Source organism: Lissotriton vulgaris, chromosome 1_1, assembly GCF_964263255.1.
Source record: "Lissotriton vulgaris chromosome 1_1, aLisVul1.2, whole genome shotgun sequence".
In the NCBI taxonomy this organism is placed as follows: domain Eukaryota; kingdom Metazoa; phylum Chordata; class Amphibia; order Caudata; family Salamandridae; genus Lissotriton; species Lissotriton vulgaris.
In genome coordinates, this window is record NC_141685.1 from 1,697,917,757 (window position 1) to 1,697,935,114 (window position 17,358).

The following is a 17,358-nucleotide window of genomic DNA, read 5'->3' on the forward strand; positions in this document are numbered from 1 at the left end:
TCTGGAGTTAATCGTCGACTGGAGGGTCTAGATGTTACCATGTCATCATTGGCTGCGGAGACTAAGTCAATTAGGGCTGAACTCACTACTTTTCATACAAGGATTGATGACATTGACTCTAAAATAGTGGCTATGGAAAGTCGATTGGATTCTGCTCAAGGTTCGGACCAAGATCTCCTTTTTCTACACAGCAAGATCATCGATTTGGAAGATCGCAGTCGTAGAGACAATGTCCGTTTTTTCGGCTTTCCAGAAAATGTTGAGAAGCATGACATGAAGAACTTTCTATGTGTCACTCTTCCCACTTTGACTGGAATTTCCTTTACTCCCCCTCTTGAATTTCAACGGGCTCACAGACTGGGTCCACCTCGCTCTGATGCCTCTGCACGGCCCCGACCAATTATAGTCTGTTTTCTTCGTCATGAACAAGCCCGCCAAATCTTATCATTTGCTCGCTCACGAGGCTCTTTTCTGTTTCAAGGTCATACCATTCACATGGCTGCAGACTTCTCTAAGGAAACGAATGAACGGAGGAGGCGTTTCTCTCTTTGCGGCCCCAACTGCGCCAAATGGACATCAAATATGGGTTATTTGACCCTGCGCGCTTTTGTATTACTAGGAATGGAAATTCTAAAGACTTTTATGATCCTGCGCTTCTTCAGCAGTTCTTGGACGATCTCAGGTCCGAAGATATGGAGACTCAATCTTCCTCCCATGCGCCCCCTTCTCAATCCAAGACTTCAGCTACAAATGTGTCAACATCTTCTCTGAACGATTCTACTGACTCCAGACAACGTGGCAGGGATCTCACCCGTTTGCCTCGCTCCCAGGAGGATAGAGACTCAGCTCTGCGTTCCGTCTCCTCTCTCACTACCACACAGAAGAGAGACAAATGTAGATCGCCTCTCAAGAAGCCCCCTGATGCTGACTGACTTCCACTTTCTCTGTTCTACTGTTTTCTTATTTCACACATTGGTAGCAATTTCTATTGTTGGTCCTATTTTTGCTACTTGATTCGTCAGTCAAGAATCTACATTACTATATAATACGGTCTCCTCTACTGCATTATTTCCATAATGTTTTTCACCTCATTATTATTCTATATTCTCTATGTGACTACTGTTCTCAGTTTTCAAGTTCTTTCTTTAAATTTTAGGAACTGTTTCTACATATTGTATGATTATTGCCTTATTTATGGGGGATTGTTCTTCCTCTGTTCTTTTCTTTCTTTGACCCTTGTTTTGTTGTCCTGTTTATCGACCTACGTTTCATTCATTCCTTAGTTGTTCAGTTCCTGTTTGGTGTTTCTTTTGTTTCATTGTTATCTTCTAGAGTATTTTTCAATTTGCTGGTCTCATTCATGTTTCCAATATCTATAGGTTCCCCCCCCTCTTTTCTGCTTCCTATTCTCTTTCGGAGCTCTTGACTTTATTCCCTCCTTTATTTTATTATTCTATTTTTCCCACACCTCTTCTCCTATGTACTTATTCTTTCTCTTGCTTCATTCTCCTTGCTTTTATTTCTTCTCCTCCTGCTCTTCTCATATTGTGTTCAGATTGTAGGGGAACTTTGATGCCCTCGTTCTTTTCCACATTCTGTATCGCGACAATCTCTTGTGCGGAGTGGATGGGGAGGGGGGTTTCGATTTTGATGATGTAACTTTATTTTATTATACTCTGTATATCTCCTGTTCCCATTTCTCCTTTAGATCCCCATTCTTCTTTTTCTCCCATCTCTCCTCTTTTGAATGACTTCGTATTTCCCCTTCTTTCTATGGTAGTGTTGGTTTTGTTTCTCTCCATGCTTTCTTTCTTCTTTATCTCTCCCTCTCTCTATGTCTCTCCTTTCTCTTTATTATATACTCCGGTCTCTTTAATTTTTTCACTTGTTCTACTGCCCTTTCTTCTTATCTTATCATTCTTTTCTTATTTTTGTTCTAGTGCCACGTTTTTGTATTACGCTCACTCCGTTTTTGCTTCATATTGCGATTCCCATCTTATTGTTCTTTCTATTCTGTATTGGGTACTTTCCGCCTCCTAAGAGTATCTGTGCCTTTGCCTGTCTCGCTCATAGATAGTGCTTCCCTTATAGAGCTTCTTCCCTGTTTCTCCCTTCCCTTATAGTGCCATTACTAATGTTCAGCTTGATATATTTACTTCATTGACTGTTCCGCACCTATACAGTATATACTCATGTTGTTGTTCCATATATATTTTACATTGTGTTATGGAGGGAGGGAGAGAGGTTTGAAAATCTGATTTTTTACATTCAGTTGCTGCTGTTTCCATGTTATCATCTGTCCTTTGGATCCCCATTCTTCTTTCCTCGAAGGGGGTCCGGCCTCCCTTGGCGTTGCTCTAAGTGTACCCAGACCCGTAGTTCACAGTCTAGGTTACTCTCTCTTCTCTTTTCTTTCTTCTTTTCTTTTTTTTTCTATACCTCTACTACCTTTTTTTTTTTTCTTTTTTTTTTTCTACCTCCTTTGTCTATTCCAGTTTTTCACTCTGCCATTCTAATCTATTTTTTCTTTCTCCTTTTCCCTTTCCCCAAACAATCTTTTCACCTTCTACTCACCTTTTGTCTTTAGTTCCCCAGGGTAACATCTCTCTTCTTTTTTTTTGTTTTGTATTTATCTGTTTCTTCTTTTCCTACTTCCTGATTTTGTGAATCCTGTCATCATGTCTTCTGCTCATCCGTTATCGGTCATTTCCTGGAATGTTAATGGCCTTACCCATTACATAAAACGCAAGAAAGTTCTTTCTTATTTACAATCAAAGCATGTGGACATTGCTTTATTGCAAGAGACTCATTTGGATGATATTGAATCCAGTAAACTCAGTAGAGACTGGGTTGGTAAGGTCATCCATAGTAGTGTATCTAAACTTGATCCCACCAACCCTCATCCGGTTCGTAAATGTGGGGTCGCCATCCTTTTTCGGAAGTCACTTCCTTTCACAATTTCTAAGACATGGTCTGATCCGGAATGTCGGTATGTATTCGTTAAACTGAAACTTGGGAATTCATTCATTTGTCTCGGTTCTGTGTACGCTCCAGTAGGTTCAAAAAAACAATTCTTCCTTCGCCTTAATCGTCTTCTTACAGAAATACATGCTTCTCAATTTCTCATTGGAGGTGATTGGAATTTGGCTCCGGACCCAGTTCTTGACAGACCTGGTTGCATCGATACCATCAATGCCTCGGATAGAGCCATCTTCCGTGATATTCTCACCGACACTGGTCTTGTGGACCATTGGAGACTCAGTCACCCACAGGATAAAGAATACTCGTTCTTTTCCTCTACTCACGGTACCTTTTCACGTCTTGATTACTTCCTCCTTTCACACCACTCGGTCCGCTTAGTTACAGACTCTACAATTTTAGAAGCTGCCCTTTCTGATCACTCTCCTGTTTTCTTATCTCTTGATTTGGGTCTTTCGAGTCCAGGACGCAAGCCGTGGCGTTTAAATATAAACAAATACAAAATACCAGCAGGTAAACTTCTTTTACAGTCGCACTTGCGTGATTACCTTATTAATAATGAGGATTCTATTTCCTCTAAAAGGATGGTCTGGGCGGCTGCTAAGGCAACCATTAGAGGTCAACTCATGCGGGATGCTGCTTTATATAACAAGAAAAACGTTGCCAAACAAGTAGATCTAGAAACCGACATTCGCCGGCTCTCTCAATTGTATATTTCAAAACCGACTCTCCAAAACCGTAAGTCATTGGAACAGGCACGCATGTCTCTTAACAATCTTTTTACTACTAAGGCTGAATATGCCTTACAAAAGATGAAAGGCCGTCACTATGAACAAGGGGAAAAAGCTGGTCGGTTACTGGCTGCGCAGTTGCGTCAGAGAGAAGCAGCTGTGGCGATTCCAGCTATTAAATCAAGTGATGGTGATATAATTACTCGACCACAGGAAATTGTTGAGGAATTTGCCTCATTTTACAGATCTCTCTACTCTCCAAGTAATCACGTAGACACACAAGCGATGTCCAACTTTTTAGATGCGGTACATCTTCCACGACTCTCAGATGAGGGTAGAGCCCTACTTGAGGGTGCTATTACGAAAGAAGAAATCTCCTCAGCTATAACTTCCTTACCATACCATAAAGCTCCGGGTGATGATGGTTTTCCTCCTGAATTCTTTAAGTGGACTGGTCAGAGTATCATTGATACTCTTCATGCTGCCTTTGAGGAAGCTGTAGAGGAATCTTCTCTTGGTTCTATTTCCAACAAGGCCATCATAGCAGTTTTGCCAAAACCTGGTAAAGATCCTTTGTTGTGCGGTAGTTACCGTCCTATATCTCTCTTAAAGTTGTGCGGTAGTTACCGTCCTATATCTCTCTTAAACTCTGATGTCAAGATTCTTGCTAGCATTCTCGCATCCCGTCTCCGTAAAGTTTTACCTTCTTTAATTCATAACTCTCAAGTAGGTTTTGTTCCCGGTCGTTCCTCCCGGAATCATTTACGTACTCTCTCTCATGCTCTATGGTCAGCCAAACATATTGCTGATGATGCCCTCCTTCTTTCTTTAGATGCTGAAAAAGCATTTGACCGCATTGAATGGGAATACCTTTTTACCATCATGAATAGATTTGGCTTAGGCGACCAATTTATAGCTAAAGTGCGACTGCTTTATGATTGCCCATCAGCTCAAGTTAACTGTGGTGGTTTTCTTTCTACTCCATTTCCGATTCGACGGGGTACTCGTCAAGGTTGTCCCCTTTCCCCTCTCCTTTTCCTTTTGGCTATGGAATCTTTGGCCGCTACAATACGTCAGTCAAATGCAGTGGTAGGTGTTCCCCTTCCAATCGGCCACTCTAAAATGTATTTATATGCGGATGATAGTCTTCTCACACTTACTGATCTTCCCTGCTCTCTTCCTGCTCTTCTCCGCGTTATTGATGATTTTTCTTCCTTCTCTGGCTATAAGATAAATTGGGATAAGAGTGAAGCACTACCCATGTCCATTGGTACTACAAAGGATGCTATCTCTGGTTTTCCATTTCATTGGCAACCATCTCGGCTCAAATATCTAGGGATATTCATTAATAGAGGATTGGATAATATTGTAGTGGACAATTTAGCTCCTTTAATCGTACAAATGCAAAGAGACTTTGACAAATGGAAAGCCCTTGGCTTATCCCTTTGGGGACGAGTTCAGGCGGTTAAAATCGTTACCTTACCACGCTTTCTGTATGTTTTGGGTATGCTTCCTCTGAACATTCCCTTAACCACTCTTCGGTCCATTGACTCGAAAATTAAACTATTTATCTGGGGTACGACTAAACCACGTCTCACTTTGGCCAAATTGAAATCCCACCAATTACAGGGAGGTTTGGGTCTTCCCTCTATTGAACATTATTATCTTGCCCTTCATCTTTCACAATTCTCCTTCTTTTTGCCTAAGTCTAAAGACATTCCTCAATGGGTCCTACTCGAACGTCACTTACTGCCCTCTGGCCCCGGTTTGTCCCTTCTATATGGTAAGGGTACCAGCTCCTCTGACCCTAAAAATCCTGTATTATCTGCAATGTATAAATCCTGGCAAAGAAGTCATCGTATACTTAAATCCAATCCGCGGCTTCATATTAAAGCTCCTCTGTGGCTCAACTCGGCTATTCGTATTCGCGGCCGTACTCTATCCTGGTCTACGTGGCAGCAAGCTGGCATTCATTCTCTGGAGCAACTGTTTCATGGTGACAATTTTAAATCCTTCCCCCAACTTAGTGACAAATTCAACCTACCACCCACACAATCTTATAAATATTCTCAGCTTCAGCAAGCTCTCATCAAACACCTAGGTTCCCCACCTGCTCTGTTATCTGCCTCTCCTATTCTGTCATATTTGCATTTATGGGGGAATCTTAAAGGTGTAACCTCTGGTCTTTATAAGACTTTCCTGCATCCTTTATTTTCACAACCTCTCTCAAAAGCTCTTCAATTGAAATGGCAATCACGCCTGTCAGTTACTTACTCGAATACTCAATGGGATCAAATCTTAGAAGGATTGCATAAGGGTGTCCGAGAAGCTCGCCTCAAATTCTGTATTTTTAAAATCCTCCATGAATGGCATTTGTCCCCAGTCAAATTACATCATGCTAAATTACTCTCGCACTCTCTATGTTGGAGATGCTCTGCTTCCGGTTGTGATATTACGCACATTATTTGTGAATGCGCCCGTACTAGATCATTTTGGCTTTTTATACGTAAGACTTTGGCTAGCATCATGTCGCTGCCTTTGCCCTTTACTTCTGCAAATATTATTTTGCACGATTTTCGTGGCCTTCCGAGGTTCTCCAAGCCACAGGTTCGTCTTCTCCATATTGCTTTGGCTACGGCTAAAATTTGTATCTTGCGTCATTGGAAGTCTCCCTTGTCTCCTTCTCAGGAAGAATGGTTGGTGGCAATGGTACAAACGGCTTCTCTTGAACGTATCTTCTATAGTCTGCAGGATCAGGCTTCCATCTTTCTTCAAATCTGGTCCCCATTCCTGGACACCACAGTAGATAACGACTCTGTCTCCTCTACTTCCTCTACTATGACTACCATTCCGTCTTAATTCTATCCCATTCAGCATCCTCCTTTTCCTACTCTTTTGCTTGTCTTCCGCCTCCTTCCATTTCCTCTGCTTATATCTTCCTTCTTAATCGGTTTTGTTACTCTGGGGTTCTTCTTCCTTTTCTTTTTTCTTTCCTTTCCTTCTTTGCTCTCTCCTTTTCCTTTCTTTCCTTTTCTATTTTCTTCTCTCTCTTTTCTTCTCTTATCTTATATTTTTTCTCACATACTTCTTGCTTCGTCACCTTCTAAATCATGGAATCATTGCTATTTTTTCTTGCTTATGCCATATCTTTCATACAAAGTTCTCACATGTACTATGTTTTATTTATCAATTCCTTCTGATGTACTCTCCCTCCATTTGTATATGCATTTGAATTTCCATCTAAATTTTTCAATAAAAAATTTCAACACAAAAAAAAAAGAATGGCATTATACAAAAGTTGCTGACTCGTTCATGTGCCACGTTAGATGCCAATGTGAGTCAGCAGCAGTATAGCTTTACGTCTCCCATAGAATTGCATTGTAAATAAGTGGCAGCATTTGTTTGTGAGTCCCATAGGCTTGCATTGTATGTCACTGTATCTTCACGTCTCCCATAGAATTGCATTGTAAGTCTGTGGCAGCATTTACTAAATGTCTGCCATAAGATTGAACTGTAGTCAGTATATTTTCATGCATCCTATTCTATAGGTTTGTATCGTATTTCTGTCATAGCATTTTTCATTTTTGCCTTAAGATTAAACTGTGGGTGAGGTATTTTGATGTTTCCCTTGAGATTTCACTGTTAGCAGGCGGCAGTGTAGCTTAATGTCACTTGTGGGATTGCATTGTCAGTAAGTGGCAGAATTTGTTTGATGTCTGTGAAAAAACTGAGCTGCATTTCTGTTTTTTTTCTGGACTCCTATGCAGTGGTCGAAGTGCATTAAAGGAAGTATGGAACTGTGACACTGAGCGCTGTGGGAGCCGGCGCTAGGGTGTGAAAGCGGAGTAAAAGGCATGGCTAAAATAATAAAATATTTGTTAACTATTTTGTTGATCTTTCATCGACAGGTAACATACACCTTAAATGGAAAATAAATGCAAGTTAAACTAATCAGTGAGGAATGCACAATTTCAAGTTATATATATATAGCCTCTATTAGTTGATGTGATCACTATTGGTGTCTGTGTGTGTAACCAGACAGCAAGAGATCTGAATCCTGGCTGGTGCTGTGGGAAAGAGTTACTTGTGTATATTTAGTGCTACATGGCCCCAGTCTGTCGCACACAGTACTGGGAATTAATAAGTCACAATTGTAAAGTTACATTACACACAGTATAAAATGGGCTAAAAAAATTGCACAGAAAGGCTTAGGATAAAAATAAAAAGTGCTTTCAAAACATAGATATTAATAATTGCACTCAGACTGTATCTAGTGCAAACAGATTTAGGCCTCAGCCTACCCGACAGAAAAGCTTCCTGTTTTGCTAAACACATCTTTGGGAGTTTCAGAAAGTTGATCTGGGAATGCATTTTACCTGTTGCTTGCCATTTTCTTTGTGGTTTGTAACTCACATTTTCTTGCTTTCCATTTGCTGACTTGATTTGCTTTGGGCTCTCCAGGTTCAGTTCATCCCTCTCGTTGCCCAAGCCTTATTTACAGCATCCTTCTGAGTCCTCTGTTTCTGTAAACAGACCTGTAAATCTTGTACTTATCTCCTCACATTGGCTGTGAATTCACAGACAGAGGTCAAATGTCAGGCGCTGTCTTCTGAGGGAGCTTGTTTACTTTTCTTTCTCTGACTTCAAAGTGATTCTGGGGGTGGGAAAGAGTTTTTTCTAGCACATGACAACATTTAAATGAACTGTGTAAGTATTTTAGAATATATCAGAATTCGGAACATATAACACATTTTTTGTTATTTCTGAATTGTGTAGGAAACAAATACTTTAATATGATCAAAAGAAATCATTACACTAGTGATGGAATTTCCACACATTTTCGTCTGTGCACTGTATACTTTTATTGGTAAAACTGTATGTCTGTGCAAATGTAATAGTCATTTAAATTAAAAATGTGTTGTCTGTAATGGCACCTCACCAAGAATACTCCACTCTTCACCACTCCACTCCACCCTGCACATGCAACACCACTCCACTCTACTCTGCACAATTCCACTTTACACCACTCAACGCCACTGCAATCTGCACCACTCCACTCAAAGCCACTGCACTAAATGCCACTTCAGGCTACGCCACTCTAATCTACACCAATATATTCGTCACCATACACTACTACAGTCTAGACCACACCAAACTACTCTGTACTAGTCCACTCTACGTCACATTACTCTATGCCACTCTGCAACACTGCACTCTATTCCGATACACTCTACGCCAATGCATTTTACTCTGTACACTCAACTTAACACCTTTGCACTCTATGCCAATCCATTTAATGCCACTTTAATCTACTCTTCACCACTGCATTCTGTGACTCTGCACTCTACACCACTTTACTATATGCCATTACACTGTGTCACTCTATGCAACTGCACTCTACCCAAAACCACTCCCCTCTACGCCACTTCACTCTGAAACAATTTACTCAATTCCACTGCACTCTATGCCAATCTACTCTTAACCACTGCACTCTACACAACTTTAATCTACGCCACTGCTCTCTATTCTGCATCACTCTACTCTCCACCACTAAATTCTATGCCACTCCACTCTGCACTACTCCACTCTATGCCACTGCACTCTACCGCACTATACTCAACTCCGCACCACTCTGTTCTACTCTACACCAGTGCACTCTATGCCACTCGACTCTACTTTGCATCACTCAGCTCTACCCTACTCCACTTTGCACCACTGCACTCTGTGCTACTCTGGCCCATTTCACTCTACTATTCACCACTCTAATCTACACACATTCTACAATGCTGCACTGTACACCGCTAAATTCAATGCCACTGCACTCAGTACCACTGTACTCTATACCACTATACACTGCAACACTATGTCAATGTCCTCTACACCAATCCACTCCAGTGTATGCCACTCTACGCAACTCCACAATGTGCCACTCCAGAACACGACATTCTCTGCCTCTCCACTCTGCACCATTCCGCTCTATGCCACTCTCCTCTACCTCACTAACTTGTAGTCATGCTGTTGTACAACATGGATAAAACACATTAGCAAGCCAATTGCTCGTGTACAGGCAATACTTGTTGGCTTTGCCACTGCTTGTCTTTTTCTTTCAGTCTTCTTGCGTTAAAATTATGATGTTTACATTTCAGGAGAATTGATGCCCCGTGAAAGTAATCTGTCTAATGGATGTTGAAACTAATGACTTTTTAGATTCAATCTATCTGTGCACATGTTGAAACTTTAATGTATAGCAAATGTGTTGAATCTTCTTGCGTCATTGCTTTCATATAAAAAATATAATTTCCTTCTACTGGCAGTACTATGAAATCTGCAGTAGCAGAATTAGGATGTACTTAAGTTAAAATCCATTCCTTCAGCTTGGTGCTTACATCCATCTCTCATTCAGTCAATCAGAGGTCATTAGGTGTCTCCTAAAAGACACCCACACTAAAATTGAGGACGAAATCGGACATTTCTTTCACATTGGATGGGTGCGCTTCAAGAGCTTCCTCAGTTTCCTCACCAGAGCCGGAACGCATATCCACACGCCTTCTGAATGTTCTAAAGAGTATAAAAAGGACCGACCTGGTGTGGCAAGATGGCTTTCTCTTTACCGCAGAAACTGTTACGCAGGCTCGATAGTCACTTAGAGTGAGAAGGATGATGTATTTAACAATGTTAAAATGCTTTGCCCATTGCACAGAAGAGTCCACATATTCAATAACTTCGGAAGCAGTCTGAGTAGCTTTGTGGGAGAGCCTTAAGTTCCCTATTCCGCTTGTTCTGTATTTTGTTCCTTCATGAATTTGCTGTCCGCCCTCTCCTCGGCTACAGCACTGTGATGCCTCTTCATTGGAACGAAAGAGTCCTCGGTTCTGGTCCTCGGCTGCTTTCTGAAAGATATTCATTTGAACACTAAAGTCAAAATGTATACTGACAAAATACCAGCGCAGTAATTTTTAAGAGTCAGCACAAAAAGGCCCACTATGGCCCTGATTCCGAGATGCACACTAGTGTGCAAGTGAATATAGCTTTACAGTGTGGTCAATCCATGCAAATACCATGCTATTACAAGTTAAGTTCCTTGGGGTGAGGAATTACTATATGGAACCGGATTTACTGCTTGGAACACCACAAAGAATTAGCAGTATTGCGGGTTATAACATATACATGTACCACGTGTTCTGTGCATGGTGGGGGTGGGGCATAGGGGAGGGAAGAGAAAGGAAAGGTAAATTCTGGCATTATGTCCTCCGCCCACCAAGAAAAAAATCCGTAATGTAGATTGGCCGGTGCAGCAGCCAAACCCTGGTATAATTTTAGTGAGAGGGATTATCACATGGTAAAATCGGGTCCGGTGTTCCAACACCAGAGATAACCAGATGCAGGAGCACTGGCCACTCTGAATCAAGACTTCTTTAGTAAGTATACTTAACAGGACTTTTCACAACACATATACACACATTGAATGAAGGAACTTGCAGAGATACTCCACACCACTGATGGAGCAGGGGTATGAGAAAAGAAACCTGCTCGAATTAATACCCCCAATTCTCACCAATCCCACCTACTAAAGGAACTTTTCAGTGACATCCAAGAATTCACCAATCTTCGCAGCGAATCCACAGACATCATGCCATCCCAAGACCTCTGTGACAACCTCGGATCCTACTTCCACCTCAAAATCAAAAACCTCTACAACAACTTCATCGACCATTAACCAGATGCCACAGCCAACCCTCCGCCTAGACACATCAGCCGGCCCACCATCTCCACCAACCACGCCAATCACGGCCAAAGACACTGCCTCGATCATGAAAGGCATCCACAGAGGGGAACACACCGACCCCTGCCCACACATCACAGAGCCGCCGCCATCGCACCCGAACTACAAAGCACCATCAACACCACCTTCAAAACAGGCATCTTCCCAGACGAGTGGAAATGCACAGAAGTCAGACCCCTGCCCAAGAAGCCCACAGCGGACCCCACTGACCTCAAGAACTAGCGGCCCATCTTGCTCCTCCCCTTCGTGGCAAAAGTTGCAGAGAAAACAGTCAACAGGGAACTGACATGTTTCATCGAGGACAATAACTCACACAAAAAGTAAGGGGTAGGAAGAAATCATCCCGCTTCGACCTCCTGCAACAACTATATTCCCACAACATAGAAAAGGGACTGTGTACTTATACACAGTCTGCCCTCACACACAGCAAATTGTGTCATGCTTAATCAACCATTATAAAAACCATTATAGAATCAACCTCAACATCTATCACAAAGCCTTAAGGCTAGCACGGAAAAACCATATTACTACTCAGCTAGATGCTGCTGGTAATGATTCTAAAGTTTTATATCAAATTGTCAACACGTTCATAAAACCAACAGCTTGTGAAAGTGCTGACATGGCTTCACAACCCCTGTGTGACAGTATTTCCTGTTTTTTCTCAGAGAAAATTGATGCTATTTATGATAAAATAAAAGCACTAGGTCCTGACTTAACTAGCCCAGACAGTTGGACCCCCATCCTGACAACTTCTACTAATACTTATGCCTTTAACGAATTCCCTGAAATATCACTGCTGGAAGTTCAGAAATTATTTTCTGATATTAAAAGCGGAAGCCCGGCAGACTTACTTCCAGCCAGACTTATGGGTCCGCTGGGGAGTTTACTAGGTCCTGATGTGCAGAGACTGGTAAACTTATCACTTGCATCTGGAGTGGTCCCATTGGCCTGGAAAAAAGCCCTAGTTAGACCTATTAGGAAGAATACATCTATTCCTTGGTCTAACATGTCCAACTTGAGGCCTATTTCCCTTCTACCTTTCTTAGGGAAAATCATCGAAAAAGAACACAAATAAGCACCTATCTACCTACCTAGAACATTCTGGTAGTCTCGATCCCTCGCAGTCAGGTTTCAGACCTAAATTTAGTACTGAAACAGCTTTAATGTCGGTAACTGACGATCTACGGTTATACCAGGACAGAGGCTATTCTGTTGTCCTGGTGTTACTGGATCTATCGGCAGCGTTCGATACGATTTCCCACACCATCTTGATCGAACGACTGTCTGCGAGTGGAATCGGCGGAAGGGCACTGGACTGGATCAGAAGCTTTCTCTCCAATCGCACCCAATCTGTCACCATGGGTGACTTTAAATCGGAGGAAGTTAGCATTTCCAAGGGGGTTCCACAGGGCTCATGTCTGAGCCCAACGCTATTTAACACCTATGTGGCCCCCTTGGCAGATGTTACCAGAGCTTTTGGTTTCTGTCCAGTGTCCTACGCAGACGATACGCAACTGCTCTTCCCTTTTAAAACTCTCACCCCGGATATTTTACATTCTTTTTCCGATGGGATGAAGGCAGTTGCAAGGTGGATGTCATCCAACTTTTTACAATGCAATGTTGGAAAGACAGAGGTGATGCTCTTTGGTGAAGCCAGGATTCAATGGTCCCCTGAATGGTGGCCCTCTGAATTGGGGCCGGTCCCTGTGCCAAAAACTATGGTCAAGAACTTGGGTGTCAGACTTGAACCAGAGCTAACCATGAAGCAAAATGTTAACATCACTGTAGGAGCGTGCTTTCATGTGATTGGCCTCCTTCGTAAAATCTTCCCTTTCCTCCCTGATTTTCATAGGAAAACTCTGGTTCAGGCTCTGATCATTAGTCGGCTTGACTATTGTAACGGCCTTCTGGCAGGTGCAAACGAGGAGGTTTTGGACCGTTTGCAGGTGGTGCAATTCACGGCAGCTAGGCTGGTGTTAAATGCACCCCCTAGATCCCCCTCCAGACCGTTACTTCATGAGCTTCACTGGTTGCCAATACGTCAACGAGTGAAGTTTAAAACATGTTGTACTATACACAGGGGCCTCAACCAATTGGGACCTGAGTATTTGGCGAACAAATTTATTCCTTATGTTCCCATCCGTGCCCTTAGATCTAGTGACCAATTGCTACTAAATGTTCCCAAGATCACGAAAACCAGGTTGGGTGGAAGAGCATTATCTGTTGTGGGTCCCAAATTGTGGAACTCACTTCCGTTGTCACTAAGGCAATGTAATGACCACTGTCAATTTAGAAAACATTTAAAAACGTTTTTGTTTGGTTCATTTTAAAGTGTTCCTTGTTTACAGCACTTTTAACTATGCGCTCCCTTTTTCAGTCTTGCACCGGTCAGTTACAGCGCGGAGATACTCCCTTGGGAGTTTATTCATAGCGCTATATAAGCCAATAAATAAATAAATAAATAAAGGGCTGCAAACACACCTCCGTGCAGACCAACACAGGAGGTGGAGCAATAGTGAGGGGGAAGACAAGACAACACGTAAATGGATGGTGGTATGGGGAACTTAAAATGAGTCGCCAACCCCTCCACAGCAAAACCGTCAACATGTTTCAGCCGTCAAAATTAAATACCCCGGCTTTCATCAGGACTCACACAGAATTGATCTCATGGGTACTAACCCTACCTCCTTTCATTAAAGGGTAGAGGTAAGACAGTCTTCTGAGTAACTGCTCAGATAAAAAGTGGTAGAGCGCATTGCTCTCCAAGAAGAACCTGTATCAGAATTGATAAAAACAAGTGTCAAATGAACTGTGCAGTGCCCTCGTAGCACTGTGAGGGACAGCAGGCTCTGTCCACTTCTATGTGAGTCCTGATGAAAGCAGGGGTATTTAATTTTGCCGGCTGAAACAAGTTAACGGTTTTGCAGAGTGGAGGGGTTGGCAACTCATTATAAGTTCCCCATACCACCATCCACTGGTCTTGTAGTGGCCATTTTATTCTGGACAGGGTACCCAATATTAATATTGTAATAGGGACTCCCTGTGATCAGTTTTACTCACTGTTTCTGCACTAATGTTAACTTGTGGTCCCATTCTATTTTCACTTACGTGTTGTATTGTCTTCCCCCTCCCTATTGCTCCACCTCCTGCGTTGGTCTGCGCGGAGGTAGGTTAGCAGCGTTATGATGAAGCATGACACAGTTCGCTGTATGTGAGGGCAGTTTTAACACCCTTTTGTGTTTTCCCCTACCTTTGAACACAGCACCTTTAAGTACACAGTCCCTCTTCTATGTTGTGGGAATATCATTGAGGATAATGCCATACTCGACCCGAACCCAATCAGGATTCCGAAAGAACCACAGCACCAAAAGCGCCCTACACGCTGCCACAGACGACATACGCAACATCCTTGACAAGGGCCACTCCACAGCTCTCAACCTGCTCAACCTCTCAGCAGCCTTCGACACGGTCTTCCACCGCACCCTCCTTGCCAGACTACACAATGCCTGCATACAAGGGACAGCCCTAGACTGGATCCGATCTTTCCTCACCGGAAGAAGCCAGAGAATAAGACTGCCAGCCTTCCTCTCTGACACCACGGAAATCACTTGCGGAGTCCCACAGGGGTCATCGCTGAGCCCCACCCTCTTCAACACCAAATGGCCCCCCTCGCAGCTATCGTCCGACAACACGGCCTCAACATCGTATCCTACGCTGAGAACACCCAGCTCACCCTCTCTCTCACCAGCACCAGACTAGACTTCCAGAAAGGAATGCAGGACGTAGCAGCTTGGATGACCAACAGGTGCCTAAAACTCAACACCGAGAAGACGGACGTCCTTGTACTCGGTACCACCCTCTCAGCATGGGACGACGCCTGGTGACCGACCGCCCTCAGAAGCCCACCAACCCCCTCGGACTATGCCAGAAACCTTAGAATCATACTCGACCCATCTCTCACCATGAACCGTCAGGTCAACGCCATCACCTCCAGTTTCAACACCCTCTACATCATCCGCAAGACTTTCAAATGGATCCCCCCAGTCAAGGAAGATCATTACCCACACTCTCATCACAAGCAGACTAAACTATGGAAACCCACTCAATGCCGGCATCAACAAGTCCCTACTCTGAAAACTCCAGGCGATACAGAACACCACCGCCAGACTTGTACTCAGCATCCCCCGGCACTACCACATCAGCCATCACCTTCGAAGCCTCCACTGGCTCCCCGTGGAGAAAAGGGTCACCTTCAAAATCCTCACCCATGCCTACAAATGCCTACATAATACCGGACCCAAATACCCCCACGACAGAGTCAACTTCCACATACCCAAGAGAAACCTGCGATCTTCTAACCTCGCACTAGCCGAACCCCCGCATATCCACATTTTCAGGGCAGGCAGAAGATCCTTCTCTCACATCGCGGCCAAATCCTGGAACGAGCTCCCGGTAAACATCAGACACGCCTCCTCCCTGAACAACTTCAGGAAGACCCTCAAGACCTGGCTTTTCGGCTAACAGATCTGCAGAATTCACCCCCCCTCAGCGCCTTGAGACCCCCATGGGTGAGTAGCACGCTTACAATTCATTGACTGATAATACGTACTAACAGTAAGTAGTAAATGAACTAACGTGCACCTGACACAAAAACGTGGGAAATAGCTTTGCGCATGTATACACTAATATGAAATAATATATGAAAGAACAAAAACGTATGTTCAAAACACATCCCCTCCAAGTCCTGGTTCAATGCCGACCTCAATAACGAAAGACGGACCCTTAGACATTCAGAACGCACCTGGAGAAGTCATCCCTCCTCCGAAAACCTGGCTCTACTTAGAGCCAACAGAGCCCTTTACAAAAAACATGTCTTCAATGAGAAAGCAACCTTTCTCCGGTCTCAACTTGACCAGGCTAAGAACCGTCCCAGAGAACTATTTAACATTGTTAAAAAACAAACTTCCTCTGGCCCTCCTAAACTTACAGCCTCAGTGGAAAGATGTGAAGAAATTGGCAGTTTCTTCTCTAATAAAGTCAACACCATTGAACTATCCTTCTCTTCCCCTCCTCTCTCTCTCCATCCTCCCTCCCCCCAATTCATCATTCCAAATATCCCTAACTCACCTTCTTCGACCGCCACTCCTTCTCCCTACCGACTACCGCCGCCGAACCAACTCTCCCTCCCTGGCACCGCCAGTTCTCTTACTTCCTCCACCCTCCAGCTAAACGACCCCGCCCAACCCCTACTTACTAGCACCCAGTCTGCTTCTTCTTTGACTAATACCCTTCCTAAAAGCAATGCTTCATGGAGCATATTTAATCCTATTTCTGAAACCAATATCATCAATATCATCTCAAAACTCAAATCATCGTCTCACTCCAATGCCCCCCTCCCCGCCCATTTAGTTAAAGAACTCAAACATATCATTGCCCCTATTTGGTCTGATATCATCAACACCTCCCTCTCTTCCGGTTGCATTCCTGCCTCCCTTCAGCTTGGCCAAATATCCCCCATTCTAAAAAAACCCTCTGCCGACCCTAATGATCTGAACAATCTGCGCCCTATCTCTAAACTTCCCTTCCTCTCTAAAGCCCTAGGAAAATGTGTTCTGCCCCAATTAGATAACCATATCTCCTCTTTCAATTTACTCGACACTTACCAATCTGGGTTTAGAAAGGGTTGCAGCACAGAAACACCGATGCTCAATATAACTGATGACATTTATCGCTCTCTTGACAAAGGCGAATCCTCACTACTTATCCTCCTAGATCTCTCAGCTGCCTTCGATACGGTACACCATCCCACCTTGCTGAACACCCTTAAAGATCACTTTGGTTTTGAAGGCATTGTACTCAAATGGT

General features: G+C 43.3%; 1 protein-coding gene across 2 annotated transcripts in view; it reads right to left on the bottom strand.

The window, feature by feature from the left end:
- Nucleotides 1-8,553: 8,553 nt before the first annotated feature.
- IL15RA (interleukin 15 receptor subunit alpha) overlaps nt 8,554-17,358 on the bottom strand; it is a 458,659-nt gene continuing 449,854 nt past the window's right edge. For both annotated transcript variants that reach the window (XM_086918943.1, XM_086918942.1), the window contains one exon: nt 8,554-10,600. In XM_086918943.1, coding sequence (XP_086775069.1) covers nt 10,557-10,600 — 44 coding nt within the window. In that variant the 3' untranslated portion in view covers nt 8,554-10,556. The remainder of the gene's footprint in view (nt 10,601-17,358) is intronic.